At 44.1% G+C, this 21556-nt stretch overlaps 1 protein-coding gene across 3 annotated transcripts; it reads left to right on the top strand.

Moving 5' to 3' along the window:
- Nucleotides 1-7653: 7653 nt before the first annotated feature.
- Nucleotides 7654-9776, top strand: RB195_012465 (uncharacterized protein; the record flags this gene model as incomplete). Of its 3 annotated transcripts, XM_064194323.1 has the most annotated exons (2): nt 7654-8607; nt 8652-9776. In XM_064194323.1, the coding sequence occupies 2 exons, from the start codon at nt 7654-7656 to the stop codon at nt 9774-9776; spliced, it is 2079 nt and encodes a 692-aa protein (XP_064051904.1). The 3 variants fall into 3 exon arrangements, with proteins under 3 accessions (XP_064051904.1, XP_064051905.1, XP_064051906.1); XM_064194321.1 differs by having other exon boundaries at nt 7654-8787; XM_064194322.1 differs by lacking the exon at nt 7654-8607 and having other exon boundaries at nt 8949-9776.
- Nucleotides 9777-21556: the final 11780 nt, after the last annotated feature.

A 21556-nucleotide genomic window follows, 5' to 3' on the forward strand; every position in this document is an offset into this window, starting at 1 on the left:
TCTTTTGCAGGCATAACAGAAAGGAAACTTAAGTGATGATGTGGATTTCCGATGAATGTGCTCGAATAAGGTCCACATGGGGGTATAGCTCAGGGGTAGAGCGCTCGCTTTGCATGCGAGAAGTCTGGGGTTCGATTCCCCATACCTCCAGTATCTTTTGCAGGCATAACAGAAAGGAAATTCGATGTAACCTGATGTGTGCTGGTGAATGTGCTCGAATAAGGTCCACAAGGGGGTATAGCTCAGGGGTAGAGCGCTCGCTTTGCATGCGAGAAGTCTGGGGTTCGATTCCCCATACCTCCAGTATCTTTTGCAGGCATAACAGAAAGGAAATTCGAAATGATATGATGGATGTGTGCTGATGAATGTGCTCGAATAAGGTCCACAAGGGGGTATAGCTCAGGGGTAGAGCGCTCGCTTTGCATGCGAGAAGTCTGGGGTTCGATTCCCCATACCTCCAGTATCTTTTGCAGGCATAACAGAAAGGAAATTCGATGTAACCTGATGTGTGCTGGTGAATGTGACCAATAGCTCGAATAAGGTCCACAAGGGGGTATAGCTCAGGGGTAGAGCGCTCGCTTTGCATGCGAGAAGTCTGGGGTTCGATTCCCCATACCTCCAGTATCTTTTGCAGGCATAACAGAAAGGAAATTCGATGTAACCTGATGTGTGCTGGTGAATGTGCTCGAATAAGGTCCACAAGGGGGTATACCAAACGTAATGTCGAATAAGGTCCACAAGGGGGTATAGCTCAGGGGTAGAGCGCTCGCTTTGCATGCGAGAAGTCTGGGGTTCGATTCCCCATACCTCCAGTATCTTTTGCAGGCATAACAGAAAGGAAATTCGATGTAACCTGATGTGTGCTGGTGAATGTGCTCGAATAAGGTCCACAAGGGGGTATAGCTCAGGGGTAGAGCGCTCGCTTTGCATGCGAGAAGTCTGGGGTTCGATTCCCCATACCTCCAGTATCTTTTGCAGGCATAACAGAAAGGAAACTTCATGTAAGAATGATATGCTGATTTGATGAATGTGCTCGAATAAGGTCCACAAGGGGGTATAGCTCAGGGGTAGAGCGCTCGCTTTGCATGCGAGAAGTCTGGGGTTCGATTCCCCATACCTCCAGTATCTTTTGCAGGCATAACAGAAAGGAAATTCGAGTGTAACCTGATGTGTGCTGGTGAATGTGCTCGAATAAGGTCCACAAGGGGGTATAGCTCAGGGGTAGAGCGCTCGCTTTGCATGCGAGAAGTCTGGGGTTCGATTCCCCATACCTCCAGTATCTTTTGCAGGCATAACAGAAAGGAAATTCGATGTAACCTGATGTGTGCTGGTGAATGTGCTCGAATAAGGTCCACAAGGGGGTATAGCTCAGGGGTAGAGCGCTCGCTTTGCATGCGAGAAGTCTGGGGTTCGATTCCCCATACCTCCAGTATCTTTTGCAGGCATAACAGAAAGGAAATTCGATGTAACCGGATGTGTGCTGGTGAATGTGCTCGAATAAGGTCCACAAGGGGGTATAGCTCAGGGGTAGAGCGCTCGCTTTGCATGCGAGAAGTCTGGGGTTCGATTCCCCATACCTCCAGTATCTTTTGCAGGCATAACAGAAAGGAAATTCGATGTAAGCTGATGTGTGCTTGGTGAATGTGCTCGAATAAGGTCCACAAGGGGGTATAGCTCAGGGGTAGAGCGCTCGCTTTGCATGCGAGAAGTCTGGGGTTCGATTCCCCATACCTCCAGTATCTTTTGCAGGCATAACAGAAAGGAAATTCGATGTAACCTGATGTGTGCTGGTGAATGTGCTCGAATAAGGTCCACAAGGGGGTATAGCTCAGGGGTAGAGCGCTCGCTTTGCATGCGAGAAGTCTGGGGTTCGATTCCCCATACCTCCAGTATCTTTTGCAGGCATAACAGAAAGGAAATTCGATGTAACCTGATGTGTGCTGGTGAATGTGCTCGAATAAGGTCCACAAGGGGGTATAGCTCAGGGGTAGAGCGCTCGCTTTGCATGCGAGAAGTCTGGGGTTCGATTCCCCATACCTCCAGTATCTTTTGCAGGCATAACAGAAAGGAAACTTCGATGTAACCTGGGATGTGTGCTGGTGAATGTGCTCGAATAAGGTCCACAAGGGGGTATAGCTCAGGGGTAGAGCGCTCGCTTTGCATGCGAGAAGTCTGGGGTTCGATTCCCCATACCTCCAGTATCTTTTGCAGGCATAACAGAAAGGAAACTTAAGTGATACATGTGGATTTCCGATGAATGTGCTCGAATAAGGTCCACATAGGGGGTATAGCTCAGGGGTAGAGCGCTCGCTTTGCATGCGAGAAGTCTGGGGTTCGATTCCCCATACCTCCAGTATCTTTTGCAGGCATAACAGAAAGGAAATTCGATGTAACCTGATGTGTGATGTCCGATGAATGTGCTCGAATAAGGTCCACAAGGGGGTATAGCTCAGGGGTAGAGCGCTCGCTTTGCATGCGAGAAGTCTGGGGTTCGATTCCCCATACCTCCAGTATCTTTTGCAGGCATAACAGAAAGGAAATTCGATGTAACCTGATGTGTGCTGGTGAATGTGCTCGAATAAGGTCCACAAGGGGGTATAGCTCAGGGGTAGAGCGCTCGCTTTGCATGCGAGAAGTCTGGGGTTCGATTCCCCATACCTCCAGTATCTTTTGCAGGCATAACAGAAAGGAAACTTCAGATGTAACCCGGATGTGTGCTGGTGAATGTGCTCGAATAAGGTCCACAAGGGGGTATAGCTCAGGGGTAGAGCGCTCGCTTTGCATGCGAGAAGTCTGGGGTTCGATTCCCCATACCTCCAGTATCTTTTGCAGGCATAACAGAAAGGAAATTCGATGTAACCTGATGTGTGCTGGTGAATGTGCTCGAATAAGGTCCACAAGGGGGTATAGCTCAGGGGTAGAGCGCTCGCTTTGCATGCGAGAAGTCTGGGGTTCGATTCCCCATACCTCCAGTATCTTTTTGCAGGCATAACAGAAAGGAAACTTCAAGTGATATGTGGATTTCCGTAGTGAATGTGCTCGAATAAGGTCCACAAGGGGGTATAGCTCAGGGGTAGAGCGCTCGCTTTGCATGCGAGAAGTCTGGGGTTCGATTCCCCATACCTCCAGTATCTTTTGCAGGCATAACAGAAAGGAAACTTAAGTGATATGTGGATTTCCGATGAATGTGCTCGAATAAGGTCCACATGGGGGTATAGCTCAGGGGTAGAGCGCTCGCTTTGCATGCGAGAAGTCTGGGGTTCGATTCCCCATACCTCCAGTATCTTTTGCAGGCATAACAGAAAGGAAATTCGATGTAACCTGATGTGTGCTGGTGAATGTGCTCGAATAAGGTCCACAAGGGGGTATAGCTCAGGGGTAGAGCGCTCGCTTTGCATGCGAGAAGTCTGGGGTTCGATTCCCCATACCTCCAGTATCTTTTGCAGGCATAACAGAAAGGAAATTCGATGTAACCTGATGTGTGCTGGTGAATGTGCTCGAATAAGGTCCACAAGGGGGTATAGCTCAGGGGTAGAGCGCTCGCTTTGCATGCGAGAAGTCTGGGGTTCGATTCCCCATACCTCCAGTATCTTTTGCAGGCATAACAGAAAGGAAATACTTAACTGATATGTGGATTTCCGATGAATGTGCTCGAATAAGGTCCACATGGTTTATAGCTCAGGGGTAGAGCGCTCGCTTCGCATGCGAGAAGTCTGGGGTTCAATTCCCCATACCTCCAGTATCTTTTGCAGGCATAACAGAAAGGAAATTCGATGTAACCTGATGTGTGCTGGTGAATGTGCTCGAATAAGGTCCACAAGGGGGTATAGCTCAGGGGTAGAGCGCTCGCTTTGCATGCGAGAAGTCTGGGGTTCGATTCCCCATACCTCCAGTATCTTTTGCAGGCATAACAGAAAGGAAACTTAAGTGATATGTGGATTTCCGATGAATGTGCTCGAATAAGGTCCACATGGGGGTATAGCTCAGGGTAGAGCGCTCGCTTCGCATGCGAGAAGTCTGGGGTTCGATTCCCCATACCTCCAGTATCTTTTGCAGGCATAACAGAAAGGAAGATTAACCTGATGTGGCGATGAATGTGCCGAATAAGGTCCACGGGGGTATAGCTCAGGGGTAGAGCGCTCGCTTTGCATGCGAGAAGTCTGGGGTTCGATTCCCCATACCTCCAGTATCTTTTGCAGGCATAACAGAAAGGAAATTGGATGTAACCGATATTGGATGTGTGCGATGAATGTGCTCGAATAAGGTCCACAAGGGGGTATAGCTCAGGGGTAGAGCGCTCGCTTTGCATGCATGCGAGAAGTCTGGGGTTCGATTCCCCATACCTCCAGTATCTTTTGCAGGCATAACAGAAAGGAAATTCGATGTAACCTGATGTGTGCTGGTGAATGTGCTCGAATAAGGTCCACAAGGGGGTATAGCTCAGGGGTAGAGCGCTCGCTTTGCATGCGAGAAGTCTGGGGTTCGATTCCCCATACCTCCAGTATCTTTTGCAGGCATAACAGAAAGGAAACTTAAGTGATATGTGGATTTCCGATGAATGTGCTCGAATAAGGTCCACATGGGGGTATAGCTCAGGGGTAGAGCGCTCGCTTTGCATGCGAGAAGTCTGGGGTTCGATTCCCCATACCTCCAGTATCTTTTGCAGGCATAACAGAAAGGAAACTTAAGTGATATGTGGATTTCCGATGAATGTGCTCGAATAAGGTCCACAAGGGGGTATAGCTCAGGGGTAGAGCGCTCGCTTTGCATGCGAGAAGTCTGGGGTTCGATTCCCCATACCTCCAGTATCTTTTGCAGGCATAACAGAAAGGAAATTTCGAATGTAATTTCCTGATGGGTGAATGTGCTCGAATAAGGTCCACAAGGGGGTATAGCTCAGGGGTAGAGCGCTCGCTTTGCATGCGAGAAGTCTGGGGTTCGATTCCCCATACCTCCAGTATCTTTTGCAGGCATAACAGAAAGGAAATTCGATGTAACCTGATGTGTGCTGGATGAATGTGCTCGAATAAGGTCCACAAGGGGGTATAGCTCAGGGGTAGAGCGCTCGCTTTGCATGCGAGAAGTCTGGGGTTCGATTCCCCATACCTCCAGTATCTTTTGCAGGCATAACAGAAAGGAAATTCGATGTAACCTGATGTGTGCTGGTGAATGTGCTCGAATAAGGTCCACAAGGGGGTATAGCTCAGGGGTAGAGCGCTCGCTTTGCATGCGAGAAGTCTGGGGTTCGATTCCCCATACCTCCAGTATCTTTTGCAGGCATAACAGAAAGGAAACTTAAGGTATATGTGGATTTCCGATGAATGTGCTCGAATAAGGTCCACATGGGGGTATAGCTCAGGGGTAGAGCGCTCGCTTTGCATGCGAGAAGTCTGGGGTTCGATTCCCCATACCTCCAGTATCTTTTGCAGGCATAACAGAAAGGAAATTCGATGTAACCTGATGTGTGCTGGTGAATGTGCTCGAATAAGGTCCACAAGGGGGTATAGCTCAGGGGTAGAGCGCTCGCTTTGCATGCGAGAAGTCTGGGGTTCGATTCCCCATACCTCCAGTATCTTTTGCAGGCATAACAGAAAGGAAACTTAAGTGATATGTGGATTTCCGATGAATGTGCTCGAATAAGGTCCACATGGGGGTATAGCTCAGGGGTAGAGCGCTCGCTTCGCATGCGAGAAGTCTGGGGTTCAATTCCCCATACCTCCAGTATCTTTTGCAGGCATAACAGAAAGGAAATTCGATGTAACCTGATGTGTGCTGGTGAATGTGCTCGAATAAGGTCCACAAGGGGGTATAGCTCAGGGGTAGAGCGCTCGCTTTGCATGCGAGAAGTCTGGGGTTCGATTCCCCATACCTCCAGTATCTTTTGCAGGCATAACAGAAAGGAAACTTAAGTGATATGTGGATTTCCGATGAATGTGCTCGAATAAGGTCCACATGGGGGTATAGCTCAGGGGTAGAGCGCTCGCTTTGCATGCGAGAAGTCTGGGGTTCGATTCCCCATACCTCCAGTATCTTTTGCAGGCATAACAGAAAGGAAACTTAAGTGATCTGTGGATGTGTGCCGATGAATGTGCTCGAATAAGGTCCACAAGGGGGTATAGCTCAGGGGTAGAGCGCTCGCTTTGCATGCGAGAAGTCTGGGGTTCAGATTCCCCATACCTCCAGTATCTTTTGCAGGCATAACAGAAAGGAAATTCGATGTAACCTGATATGTGGTCTGGTGAATGTGCTCGAATAAGGTCCACAAGGGGGTATAGCTCAGGGGTAGAGCGCTCGCTTTGCATGCGAGAAGTCTGGGGTTCGATTCCCCATACCTCCAGTATCTTTTGCAGGCATAACAGAAAGGAAATTCGATGTAACCTGATGTGTGCTGGTGAATGTGCTCGAATAAGGTCCACAAGGGGGTATAGCTCAGGGGTAGAGCGCTCGCTTCGCATGCGAGAAGTCTGGGGTTCGATTCCCCATACCTCCAGTATCTTTTGCAGGCATAACAGAAAGGATACTTAAGTGATATGTGGATTTCCGATGAATGTGCTCGAATAAGGTCCACAAGGGGGTATAGCTCAGGGGTAGAGCGCTCGCTTTGCATGCGAGAAGTCTGGGGTTCGATTCCCCATACCTCCAGTATCTTTTGCAGGCATAACAGAAAGGAAATTCGATGTAACCTGATATGTGGATTTCCGATGAATGTGCTCGAATAAGGTCCACAAGGGGGTATAGCTCAGGGGTAGAGCGCTCGCTTTGCATGCGAGAAGTCTGGGGTTCGATTCCCCATACCTCCAGTATCTTTTGCAGGCATAACAGAAAGGAAATTCGATGTAACCTGATGTGTGCTGGTGAATGTGCTCGAATAAGGTCCACAAGGGGGTATAGCTCAGGGGTAGAGCGCTCGCTTTGCATGCGAGAAGTCTGGGGTTCGATTCCCCATACCTCCAGTATCTTTTGCAGGCATAACAGAAAGGAAATTCGATGTAACCTGATGTGTGCTGGTGAATGTGCTCGAATAAGGTCCACAAGGGGGTATAGCTCAGGGGTAGAGCGCTCGCTTTGCATGCGAGAAGTCTGGGGTTCGATTCCCCATACCTCCAGTATCTTTTGCAGGCATAACAGAAAGGAAACTTAAGTGATATGTGGATTTCCGATGAATGTGCTCGAATAAGGTCCACATGGGGGTATAGCTCAGGGGTAGAGCGCTCGCTTCGCATGCGAGAAGTCTGGGGTTCGATTCCCCATACCTCCAGTCTTTTTTTTAGCAGGCATAACAGAAAGGAAATAACTTATGTGAGCTGGATGAATGTGCTCGAATAAGGTCCACAAGGGGGTATAGCTCAGGGGTAGAGCGCTCGCTTTGCATGCGAGAAGTCTGGGGTTCGATTCCCCATACCTCCAGTATCTTTTGCAGGCATAACAGAAAGGAAAATCGATGTGAGCTGAGGTGTGCTGGTGAATGTGCTCGAATAAGGTCCACAAGGGGGTATAGCTCAGGGGTAGAGCGCTCGCTTTGCATGCGAGAAGTCTGGGGTTCGATTCCCCATACCTCCAGTATCTTTTGCAGGCATAACAGAAAGGAAATTGATGTAACCTGGATGTGTGCCGGTGAATGTGCTCGAATAAGGTCCACACCATCTGCTCGTTATGGACTTGAAAATCTCCCGTCCAAGGAAGAGACATCCAAGGACTGAAACACAGCGCATCAAATGGTGGAATCTGAAGGATCGAAAGGAGGTATTTTTCGCGTCCGTGGCTCCATCTACACTTCCCCAACCTACTCGTAGTGTGGAGGAAATGTGGTTGTCTACTTCCAGCGTTATGCGCTTGACCGCGGAAAACACTCTGGGAAAGACGACTCTAGGTAAGCCAAAGGTACAAAAGGCTACGTGGTTTTGGAACGAGGAAGTTCAGGCGGCAATTCGTGAGAAGAAGTCCAAGTATAAGCTCTGGTGGAGGACGCGTCAGCCTGAAGATCGGGGTGCTTACCTAGCGGCGAAGAGGGAGGCTAAGAAGGCAGTCTCCAAGGCGAAGTCGGACCGCTACAAGGCTGTGTACGACATGCTTGATACCAGAGAAGGCGAGCGGGCAGTGTATCGTTTAGTCAGAGCACGTCATCGCTCAACGTTGGATATGGAGCACACCAAGATCGTTAAGGGAGCTGATGGAGCCGTTCTGCGCCGCTCTGGTCAGATCTTGGAGAGGTGGCGAGAGTACTACAATCACTTGTGTAACGAAGAGTTCTGTCATCCTCCCATCCCAACCGTTCCCAGCGCCGAGGGTCCTGTTCTACCAATTACTGCCGTTGAAGTCAGTGCTGCCCTCGCAAAAATGAAGTCGAACAAGGCAACCGGTCCTGATGACATACCTGTTGATATCTGGAAGCTGCTAGGAGATCGAGGGTCCATGTGGCTCGCAACTCTATTTAACAAGATCGTTGCAGAAGGACGGACTCCAGACGTTTGGCAAACTTCCGTGACCGTGCCTGTCTGGAAAGGGAAAGGAGACATTGCTGACTGCACCTCGTACAGGCCTATACGACTGCTCTGCCATACGATGAAGATTTTTGAGCGTGTCCTGGAAGCTCGTCTGAGGAAAATTGTTAGCGTTTCACTCAACCAGTGCGGTTTTGTGAAGGACTGCAGCACTATAGATGCTATCCATGCTGTCCGAATCCTCCTGGAGAAACATCGAGAGAAAACCGCAGTGTGCATCTTGCTTTTCTCGATCTCGAGAAAGCTTTCGACCGTGTCCCACATGAGCTGTTATGGATGTCCATGAGGTCGCATAGAGTACCAGAAGAATATGTGAGGTGGACGAAGCTGCTTTATGCGAAGCCTACCAGCGTTGTACGATGTGCTGTTGGAACAAGCAGGCCATTCCCTGTACGAGTAGGGGTTCATCAGGGTTCATCCCTCTCACCTCTGCTGTTCATACTGTGCATGGACACGATAACGAAGGAAATCCAGAAGCAGCATCCGTGGACTCTACTCTTTGCCGACGATGTCATGCTCGCGTCGGAGTCTCGAGATGATCTTCAGAAACAAGTGCAGTCTTGGAAGGATCAGCTGCAGCAATATGGATTGCGCCTCAACACATCAAAAACTGAGTACATGGAGTGCGGACCAAGGATAGAGGATGGTTCAATTCGTGTTGATGGCACCGAATTAAACAAGGTGAACTGCTTCAAGCACCTTGGATCCAAAGTGACTTCCACAGGCGACATTGATCAAGAAGGTCGAGCACGTGTTAATGCTGCATGGATGAAATGGAAAATGGCAACAGGGGTACTGTGCGACAAGAAAGTCCCTGTTCGACTGAAGTCGAAGAACTTCAGGACGGTTGTGCGTCCTGTTGCCCTTTACGGATGCGAGTGCTGGCCGACAACGAAAGCCTTGGAAAGAGTGCTGCACGCTATGGAGATGCGGATGTTGAGGTGGACGATAGGTGTGATGCTAAAAGAGAAAGTATCCAACGACACTGTGCGCTCCATCTTCGGTGTCGTCCCGATAACTGAGAAGATGAAGGAGGCGCGACTGAGATGGTTTGGTCACGTATTGCGGCGGGAGAAAGATTCTGTTGCCAAAACCGCTCTGAAGCTCGACGTTTCAGGAGTGAGGCCGCGCGGGAGGCCAAAGATTCGCTGGTTAGACCGTGTGAAGCTGGATATGATAGATGCACGTTTGTGTACGGCTGATGCAATGGATAGAACCAAATGGAAGACAAGAAGCAGAAAAGCGGACCCTGCAACAACGCGGGACAAACGCTAGGAAGAAGAAGAAGAAGTGCTCGAATAAGGTCCACAAGGGGGTATAGCTCAGGGGTAGAGCGCTCGCTTTGCATGCGAGAAGTCTGGGGTTCAATTCCCCATAAATCCAGTATCTTTTGCAGGCATAACAGAAAGGAAATTCGATGTAACCTGATGTGCGCTGGTGAATGTGCTCGAATAAGGTCCACAAGGGGGTATAGCTCAGGGGTAGAGCGCTCGCTTCGCATGCGAGAAGTCTGGGGTTCAATTCCCCATACCTCCAACTTCTTTTGAGACCCTATAACACAAAGGAAACTTAAGTGATATGTGGATTTCCGATGAATGTGCTCGAATAAGGTCCACATGGGGGTATAGCTCAGGGGAAGAGCGCTCGCTTCGCATGCGAGAAGTCTGGGGTTCAATTCCCCATACCTCCAACTTCTTTTGAGACCCTATAACACAAAGGAAACTTAAGTGATATGTGGATTTCCGATGAATGTGCTCGAATAAGGTCCACATGGGGGTATAGCTCAGGGGTAGAGCGCTCGCTTTGCATGCGAGAAGTCTGGGGTTCGATTCCCCATACCTCCAGTATCTTTTGCAGGCATAACAGAAAGGAAATTCGATGTAACCTGATCTGTGCTGGTGAATGTGCTCGAATAAGTTCCACAAGGGGGTATAGCTCAGGGGTAGAGCGCTCGCTTCGCATGCGAGAAGTCTGGGGTTCAATTCCCCATACCTCCAACTTCTTTTGAGACCCTATAACACAAAGGAAACTTAAGTGATATGTGGATTTCCGATGAATGTGCTCGAATAAGGTCCACATGGGGGTATAGCTCAGGGGTAGAGCGCTCGCTTTGCATGCGAGAAGTCTGGGGTTCGATTCCCCTTACCTCCAGTATCTTTTGCAGGCATAACAGAAAGGAAATTCGATGTAACCTGATGTGTGCTGGTGAATGTGCTCGAATAAGGTCCACAAGGGGGTATAGCTCAGGGGTAGAGCGCTCGCTTCGCATGCGAGAAGTCTGGGGTTCAATTCCCCATACCTCCAACTTCTTTTGAGACCCTCTAACACAAAGGAAACTTAAGTGATATGTGGATTTCCGATGAATGTGCTCGAATAAGGTCCACATGGGGTATAGCTCAGGGGTAGAGCGCTCGCTTTGCATGCGAGAAGTCTGGGGTTCGATTCCCCTTACCTCCAACTTCTTTTGAGACCCTATAACACAAAGGAAACTTAAGTGATATGTGGATTTCCGATGAATGTGCTCGAATAAGGTCCACATGTGGGTATAGCTCAGGGGTAGAGCGCTCGCTTTGCATGCGAGAAGTCTGGGGTTCGATTCCCCATACCTCCAGTATCTTTTGCAGGCATAACAGAAAGGAAATTCGATGTAACCTGATCTGTGCTGGTGAATGTGCTCGAATAAGTTCCACAAGGGGGTATAGCTCAGGGGTAGAGCGCTCGCTTCGCATGCGAGAAGTCTGGGGTTCGATTCCCCATACCTCCAGTATCTTTTGCAGGCATAACAGAAAGGAAATTCGATGTAACCTGATGTGTGCTGGTGAATGTGCTCGAATAAGGTCCACAAGGGGGTATAGCTCAGGGGTAGAGCGCTCGCTTCGCATGCCTGGGGTTCGAATTCTGTTCTCTCCACTCTCGATTCTTTAAAAGGAATTTATTTTGAACCAAAATGAGCACTTCCACGGATTGATTAGGTTGGTGTAATAATAATGAGCGTTTTTCGTTGTTTTATCTTCACGGCAAATTTTTCCTGTACCACTCATCTTTAAATTGGAACCATATAGCAATTTGTAGCTCGTTTCGATGTGTTTATTAGTGCTGAGGTGGTGACGAGAACCTGTATTTGGTCAGTATCAGAACCTAGAGCATTATGTTTCCAGTAAAGATTTTCACCGATTCTTCTTCTACGTGTTCTCGCCGAGCAGTTCTGCAGCGGGACAGCTCGAGTTTTCAACGTTGTTTCGGGGGTGAGAGAAGCACCGATTCAACGGATCGGCGTTGTTTCCAAATGTTTCTTTGTGGCAATATAAGTCGCGAAAATAAGAGGAAGGCAATCGTCGAAAATTAAAGGATAAAGGCTTATATGTCTGGCGTTAATCAATCCGCGTGTAAATGTGCTCCACGTTCACTTCGATTCAGAATCGCTTGAGGTTCGCGAACGTGTAACTGGCCTATACAATGAATTGCGGGGGCGAGCCGATGTGTCAAGTCAGTTTTTTTATTCCTCCCAGACAAGTCTAGTATCAATTAATCAACCCCGAAGGGATGAAATGGTTTTTTGGTGAGCACAAGGGCGGATTTGAACCTCCGTTCGATCGTGTAAGAAGCGGAACTTCTAACCGCTATAGTACACCCGCCTGTCGTCGAAAATGATCCAGTTAAAACGACACGAGAGCTTGCCCAAGAACTAAGCGTTGACCAAGTCCCAAGCTCGACCTTTTTTTTTAATCTTGGCATCGTAGAGTTTGATGGTGAACTACTTCTTGAGGAGAACCAAGATTGTTATTGATCTTTATTCTGGCGAATGTTTTGGCGTCGTCTTCTTCTTCTGGAAAAAAATGGACCTTGGCAACAGGAAGCGGAGTGCTGCTCAATTGATGGACAAGGATGACTTCACCCAGCGTTAGTGAACAGAAGAGCCCCAATTCACTCACAGGACAATGTCCTTCCACACATTTCATATGTAACTCTAGTGAAGTAGAACGAGCTTAGCTACGAGACTCTGCCTCATCCACCATATTCACCAGACCTTTTGCCAACTTTCGCCAACTATCACTTTTTCAATCATCTTGGCAGCTGTCTAAAAGGTAAGATCTTCCAAAACCAAGGTGATACCGAAGACGACTACCGGAAGTTCGTGGACTCCAAAAGCTCGGACTTTTAGGCAGTGGTAGCAATCAAACTGGTGTCTCTTTAGCAAAGATGCGTGTACTGTAGTGGCTCTTATTTCGATTGAAAAAGTTGATTTTGAGGTGACGTCTGGCGTTTTGATGCGAATCTTTGAAAACCCGCATTAGTTGTTATCAACTTAATAATTTTTGACAACTTACACATCACCATAAAAATAAAGGGATGGAAATTCTACAATGAAGTTGTTAATGTTAGGGTGGCACATTATACAAAATTATCTTGGTAAAATGTGCAAGTAGGAAATATCTCAGAATGTGGTACGCTTGCTCTGATAATGCCAGATGTACGTTTCAAAAAAAAAGTATATTTTGTTCTCATTCCAAGCCTTCGCCCCTCTCAGAGAACTTGAATTCACGATTGATGAATATTTCAACACATTTTAACGTTGTGAGAGGCTGATGTGTCTGGATATTTCGCACAGGCCACGTTTTGTAACTTGTAGGTTTCGGGGATTGAGTTTGATTACTTCTGGTGCAATCGTCAAAAGTTTTGTGTAGTTGACAAGATGCCGGAAATTTTACCTTAAAATCACAAATTGTACGGCACCACAAAATGCAAAACAAAATGGAAGAGAATGGAGAGTATATTCAATATATATTGTTTTAATATTACGTATAAGTAAATAGATAATCAGCGGAAATAAGAATGGAGTCATGCTCCTTAAAATGACTCATTTTGTTCTGATTTTCCAGAGTTACGTATCACAACACGGAACAAGACGGAAGTTGAGATGTAGATTTCCCTTCAAAAATGAATTGTTGCTGGCGGGACGTGGTTGCGAAACGAGATATCTATCTATAGACAAAGAATACCGTAAAGTTCTGCAACAAAAAGTCCTATAAAAGTTTCTTCGGAACAGTTTTCGTGGAAATCCGGTTGCAGTTTAAGAAAATTCTGAATCATCTGTCAAAAGATGGCATCAACAATCAAAGTGAGGAAAACCATAGAAGAAGAAGGTGCATAAATGAAGGTGAAAGTGCCTCTAAATTTGAAAGAAAAATGAATTAATGGGGGACCAGTTCTCGTCCGGTAATTAAGACGCCATTTCCAGTAGCTGTTATTTCTTCAGTCTTTCAGAGTCTGATATAGGATGTTCCCCTTTTTCACGAAAAAGTTAACAAGTGGATTTTTCATTCTCTTAATGCACTCAATGTGCGCAACAATATTAAGTTGATATGTCAATAGAAACTCTTGAAAGAAGAAAACAGCAGGGAAATATGCCGATGTTCCACACGTAAACTTGGTAACAAACAATAAATAGATGTCATCATGTGCGACTATAAAGGATTGTCACAACCTCGTGTCCGGCTCTATTAAAGAAAACAATTATTGAAACAATAAATAGATGATTGAGTTTCCTTAAAAACGACGGATAACCAGGCAAAAACTGCAGTTCCCAACGTTTCGCACATGTAGCATGCATGTAAGAGGACCAACTCGATAGCATGCAATGAGCGAATAATTCATCTTCCATCGTAAGAGATGGATGCCCGAACTGGCATCTCTATACGACTTAATTCCTTTAAATTAATGTGTTTTGCCAGACATCTGGAAAAAAGAAGCGCTACTGAATAGGGAAGTGGGACTGAAAGAAATGCTATAAGGAGAACAAAAAAAATTGGAACAATATTGATTCGCATGGAATAATATTATTTGTTCGACCGTATCATTAAGTTACTAACCGCTGTTCGATTTTTTTATCTTTAAAGGATGAGCGGTTGTTTTGCCTGGCAAGAGATAGAGATAGAGATAGAGATAGAGATAGAGATAGAGATAGAGATAGAGATAGAGATAGAGATAGAGATAGAGAACTTTTCACCCGACAAATAATAACCTACCGGTCTAGGACTAATTGGGAAAGTAAAAGAACATGGGCTGGAATGAAAGGCTATTGCAATCCACAAAAGTATGGGGTTTATATCTGGTTCACAAGCACATCACTTAAGTTTTCAACATGAACGAAGTGCGCATATTAGCAATTTGTGATAATTGTTTGGTCTTCTTACTGACATGAGCTAATCCTCGTTCATCGTTTCTGTATTCTTCATTGAATGAGAACGAAAAAAAATGAGAACGAATGAGAAAATGAGAACGAAAAATCAGACGACTTCTCAAATGATATCCGAAGAAAACAGAGAAAGAAGTGTGAACTTGTGAAAGCCATAAAAGTGTTTTTGAAAAGAGCTACAAAGGAATTCTTAGTTCCTGTAGTGTAACAGCCAAAGCAAGTGCATTCGTTCCACTTCTACCACTCTCAGAAAGTTGTGACCTCTATATAAAATATTTCTTATCATCTGTTCGTTTATCACTCACTACCTTAAAATTTCTACAAAAATTTTCCGATGTTTTGGAATATTGCATCGGAAACATATATGTTGCAATAGATATCAGCGATCGTCACAGATCCGAGCCTATCGATTGATTTCTCCCTACAAGACTAATTTTTCTTGGCTTTCTTCCATGTTCAAGAGATGGAAACGACAGAAAAAGTGGAGCGGTTAATTGTAGCCGTTTTATGCAATGTGCAAATATAACGGGAATCATATATTTTACGTCAGGGTATAAATTATAGCTTTTGACGATAATATCAAACATCTTTCAGGCTTGTGGCAATGATTACGCCTTTAAACCGTTAGTTGAACGTGAGGAGGAGGAAAAATAGGGGGTTTTGCAAACAGTGCTATTTTACCTACATTCGACAAAGAAAACATGGGGAAGTGAAGATAGAAAAAACGAACTGTAATGAGGAAGTTTTAGAAAACTAAAAACATTTTCATCTTTTACAAAATGCGCGAGAATCGGAATTTTCTGAGAAATTTTCTCTAGTGAAACTATTGTTCTCTCATAATTCAAGCAAAATTAAACATTGGATTGAAAAAAAAGAGTAATTATGTATATACACGGTTTTTATGCGCCTATATAATTTTTAAGTTTTTATATCCGCCTAATGGAATACATAGCCATAAACTTCTAAAACTCTTTCAGAGGTCAAAGTCTGCTTTATCCTCAAAATGATAGGATTTTTCCGACGAGTAATTTGATTCGAATGAAAACTATAAAATGACATTCGAAAAAAGACAATTTGTTTAGTCCAACAGAAAATCTTCACCTTAAGTTCCATCAAAGCCTATTTTTAAAAAAAGTCTAAAAAATCGTAGCTACCGTACATGCACCACCACTTTTGTTTAGTGCGACGCGCGTTAAATATTAAAAGTGTTTGAACCGCTGCGCACGACTCGAGATCGAGGATTGACTGATGAATTTCCCTATAGCATGGCAAACACACCAGTCTGTTTTATTTTTATTTGTGAAGTCAAAGAAATTTATTTGGTGTTGAAAAATGAAGGGTGATGAAAAATGAACGATTCTGAAACGAATGATCCTCTTTGCAAGCAGTTTCTTGGAACAGAAGCAAGCCGTTTCCTATCCGATGATGCACGCAAAAAGGACTGAAATTAAGGACTACCAAAAAATCTCATGGATATGTACGAATGAGATTAATAAGATTACCCTTTGTGATGATGGTGGGCCTGAATTTTTAATCACTAGGTTAGAGGAAGAAAATGCTTTTTCAGGAGCATAAAGATGCGATTGTATATTTCTGGAAACCTGAGAACAGATTCTCGGGAATGAATAATTGCTCCTTTACAAGTGATGTACATATATTTGTTGACCGCAAAAAAAGGATAAAAGCGGTGGTGCAAACTCGTCCCAAAACTGGCGCAATGATTTTAATTTCTGAATGTATTGCTACTTTGTGGGGTTCGATTCGATTGATATTTGTCCTAACATAAGCTGTCGAAATTTACGAGCATCTCTAGAGTCTAGTGCATCCTTTTAGATTAAATTTTGCTACTGACATTTCCAATTTAATTAATTTTTTCTGTTATTTCAATGTGAGTTAACTCTAATTTCCTGTAAACGAGTATGGATTGACCACCTATTTGAATATCAAATTATCATTGAAAATTGGACAATAAAAATTTACAAAGGTAGTAAAAAGACTACTGGTAAAAAATGTATGTGATGCATGGTACAGCAATCCTCATTTTATACGGATTCGAACATGGAAAGGCCAAGGCAGATACGATATGAAAAGTGTCAGATCAACCACGTTCTGGCTACACAGATGTGGCTAAAAACGTGAGTCAACTACTATGAGTGACAGGGTAGGAAGAGGAACGGATAGCTTACTGCTGCCCATTTCTCGCAAAACCAACCGAAAACAAAGTAGCATCAAGCGGAAGCTACGCTGGCCACGCAATAATCATAATTCAACCAAAATTACGGGCACCACGCGACCGACGACGACTTTACTCGCTTTTTCTCGTCGGCCAGCAGCATTCTCGCTAAAGAGCACTCAAGCGTAAATCCGACGAACTTCCGCAATTTGTAGCCGACCTGCCACCACTCGTTCAAAAGTCTGCGATCAAAAAAAGACAATCAGCTGATCCTAAGCCTTCACAAGAAGCTTTGAATTGTGAAACTGAAAAGAACTTTTCTGATGTTTTTTTTTCGTTTTCAGTTGAAATGAAGTTATTCTAATGAGTACGGTGAAACGGAAGTCAAGAACGCCAATTTTATACTGAAGCTGATGTAAAATTTGAAGTGATGATCTCGAAAAGAAAGGAGAAGAGAAGTCCGAGGGTGGAGAAGGGAGAGAGGAAGGTGTTCCATACACACGCCAATATAAGGATTTTTGTCTCAAATTTTTTCGGAAAATTCTTCACAAAATCGTTAGAAAAACAGGTCAAACACACAAACTCATCCTGAAATAAAACTCTACAACGAACACTGAAACTCCTATCCATTAGGAAAACCAGCTAACAATTCAGTTCGCTATTAGCGCCACCTTTGAGCCACTATACAATATGATTTCATGGTTGCCTCCAGAGGAGTGTATAAAATTATTTATTAAAACTGTCCAATTTTTTCCCCAGAATTAAATGAAACGAACAGAACTCACAAAAACTAGTACAATCGAAGTAATCAACTACATGTAAGTGAATGAAGGAAGATGCACGGATCAGCAAGAGTTGAAGAAGTTTCGAACACATTTCCTTGACCCAGACACTTAACAGTGCTAAAACTCATCCGAAACAACTCAATTAGAACCGACGGCTAAAGGTTACGAACTGGTCAAAAAAATCAAAAACTACTAGTAATTTTAAAATAAATTTCCATTTTTCCTTTGGGAAAATTTTCTCGGTTGAAAAGACGATTTTGACCACAAAAAAGCTCTGTTGAGCCATCTTTTCCACACGAAATCCGGATACAGCCGATTCTGTTCTGAACGCAGTCATTGTTTCATTTAGAAATCCTTGAGTTTCTTGTAGCAGTCCCGAGAGATGCTTTTAAAGCAACCAACTGGCGTTAAAAAAAGCTCAAATTCTCTCCGCTCGGCCACCTCAAATAGCCTCCAACTCCAAGAAAACTTCGTTTGCGCAGACGAATGGCTGCAATCAGATGAACGAAGAACGACTCGAAAAAGTCGCGCGACTTTTGAATTAAGTTAAGCACTGCATGGTTGATTTGGACTAGCAGCAAGTGAACCGATCGGTTCCGTACGGCGAGTTGAACTCAGATTTCGAAATTTTTCAAAATTCGAAGTGCTCGAGACTTCAGGACGAATAATCCTATAAATTACGCGATACTAAATAATAGCTGTGTAGCTAAGATTTCGAAAAACTTCTTGATTGAAAACCTCACCACCAACTCAACTACGTAAATAGATGCTTGCGCTTTCGTTCCCAATTATATTTACGTGCTTGCAAAAGTATAAATGACCAAATTGACCAGCTATAACTACATGCAGAGAAAAAAGAAGAGGAAAGAGTAGGAGAGGAATCGCTTCAAAATTACTAGCAGAGATTTTGAGGATGAGCTTTGAAACTGAGAGAGTTACGGTAGGACTTTTTTTTCTGATAAACTACAAGAACAATTCGAGGTGATCTCGGTTTTAGCAAGGGAAGGTAGTGACCATAGTGAAAAACACAGCTTCTTCCCTCATTTATTCTCCACAAATCCACGAAGGATTTCCGACATCGAGCACAACTTGACCGTTTTTCGGGACAACATAACTAATATCAAACAAATATTCGAATGTTCCAGAACCATATCCGAGGAAAACCACTTTTTTAAGCGTTTTTCGGGTGGAATTCACTCCTGCCTCCAAGCATGGTAGAAGAAAAAAGAGGTCTGGTGATGGTCGGCAATGTACAGTAAAATGACCGACGTTACAACCACATGAGATGATCGTGAGGTAGCAACGAGCAGGTTAAAAACTCTATTAGATTCCACAGGCAAATTTTTCCACGCAATAGATATCTGAGAAAGAGGAACAAATGCGTGGTTGTTACCTTCGACACCTCACAATGGTTAAGTTGATCGCTACTCGAAAACTTTATTTATTTATTTACTATTTATTATCGTAGCTGCATCATTTTTCTCATGTCTTATGCTCAGTACTTAGAGATTTCAAGGTTTTGTTTGGATTAGGAGGGTCTAGTTCTGTGATGAAATCATGACAAGAAATTAAAGATATTATTTTTAAAAAAGTAGAAGCAAGTTTAAAGATGCACAGGATACTGTAGTGGTGAGAATCATGCCAGCAGGAGCGCTGAACGCCTCAACGAAGGCGGGAACCGCAAGAAAATGTGTCTGCTGGAAATCAACGTCCGCTGCAAAACAAAAATAAATAAATGGTGGCGTTTCCGCGACAGCGAATACAATTATGCTAGGAGCGTGCATTTTTTTTTTAAATTTAGAAATAGATTAGAACACAAAATTTCCAGTTTTCATGGCAAGTGGAGAACTATCTGAAGTTTTCATTTTCACTTTTTTTTAAACCTATGTATTTTCGACAATATCCTCCCGATCTACACCTACGAATAAATCTAATTCTGAAGTCACGAAGGCTTTTGGATGAATGCCGAGGGTAAAATTTTATCAGAAATTTCTCAATATCTATTTAAATGCAAATGTACGAGGTTGTTGCATTCGATCTCAAATACAAAGAATGAACCCTCAGATAATTTTATTTAATAGAATAAGAAGAAAATATAAAGAATATTTAATTTTAGCCAAGGTCAGAGATAAAGTTCAGCTGCTACTGCAAATGCTTCAAACCAGCTAAGAATTCTTTACTTTTTCACCGATTTTCAAGCTATTCGACAACAAACGCCTCTTAAATTCGTCTGTCCACCATCAACAACGAAAATGGAACGAGTGACGACCAAGACGGGATCCAATTTGATCCAGACAACAGTCCGTGATTCGCGGACGCAGATGGAATTCCCCGGCAAATAGTATGACCAACGAAGTCGAATTTCTCGTGAGGACAGAATGAAAAACAGAGCTTTTTAATCCAAAGAGTTCTCCATGAACCTTAATCTACTACTAGAACGTCTTCAACCAAAATTGTCCGAGTTTCCAGCAATGATTATCACCGTCAGATCGTTGTTTGAAATTCTACACAGACGGAGCTCTACAGCTGGAACAAATAATATATTACACAGAAATTATGGGGAGAAGGGTGTGCTGGAAGAGGATTCTCATGGTCGTTCCATGTGCTTGCAACCCCTAAGGCACCAAGAACTTTCAGAAAATTAGTAGGAGACGGTTTTTTTCACTCTAGAATGTACTATATATCGGATAATGCACATCCTTGAATGATGTAGCCAGCACACATGTTGTTCCCAATACCAAATATGATGTACGCTATCCAGTATTACTTCAACAAGAGTTGAACGCAGAAATAAATTAAGTTAGTTAATTTAGGTTAATTAAAGCTTCTAAAAGAGAGGGGAGGATAATACAGCAGTTGCCAAATATAGACCCCTAAAAAGTTTCATTTCAGCAAGGTGCAGAAACATAACACTCTCTCAGCTTTCAGGGCTCAACTTACTCCTGGGTCTATTCAGGACATAGGGGTGGATGTAGCATAGTTGCTAGGAGGTTCTGCTGTGAATGCATGTCCGATGGTTCGAACCCACCCTAGATCCAAGCAAGCACTTCATCCCTCCGGAGTCGATAAATTGTTGGCAGACCTGTCTGGGAGGATTAAAACGCATATTTTTGCCGTAGGGAATAGCATAGGCTGCGAATGCGCTTAAAACCTTTAGGTGATTCTTAATTAAAATCGAACGCTTGGACGTATCTCAAGCGAATCCATAAACTGAACCATGCACTTTTCCTTTTATTCTCGATATCACCACTACCTTTTTCCTAAGTCATGAAAAGTCTTGCGTAAAATTTTAGCAATGGAATGGCAAAATATGGTAAATAAGGTAGCGCAAATCTTCAATTTTTTCAGCACATCAAAGTGAACTCGAACGCCTGGGCATTTGAGGGCTTTTGTTGTAAATTTTTATTTCACCTGTCGCCGCGCTGCGACACTCATTTTGCGATCTTTACCTGAGCACTGCGTTGGAGCCACGCGCGTAGCGGTCGTGATACGACGACTGAGTAAGATGAAATTTCCGTGGAAACGGGCCAAAACTTTGATATTTCCAACATTGCGATAGGATCTTGCGTGTAGGCGATAGTAATAAGGACCATCAGATGGTATTGGTGCGTGAATCTTTGGTGAAATGTATCTGTTCTGCCAAACTCTATAGGTGTAAGAGAAAGTTAATTTTAAAAAAATTACTGGTGAAGAAAAACAGAAGAAACTTACTTTTTCAATCGAAACAAAATAAGAGATAAGCAAAAAGGCGAAAAAAAGTGGAAAATTAAAGGAAAATTAGGAAGATGAGAGATGTGATGGCCAAGTGAAGGCTTCAAAGTCCAAGGGGGAAAACTGTAAGCATTGGACAAAGTTAAAACTTCTCCGCTCCAGATCCTGTTGTAATCCAGAAAACAACATC

The sequence above is a fragment of the Necator americanus genome, chromosome III (genome assembly GCF_031761385.1).
Source record: "Necator americanus strain Aroian chromosome III, whole genome shotgun sequence".
Classification (NCBI taxonomy): Eukaryota; Metazoa; Nematoda; class Chromadorea; order Rhabditida; family Ancylostomatidae; genus Necator; species Necator americanus.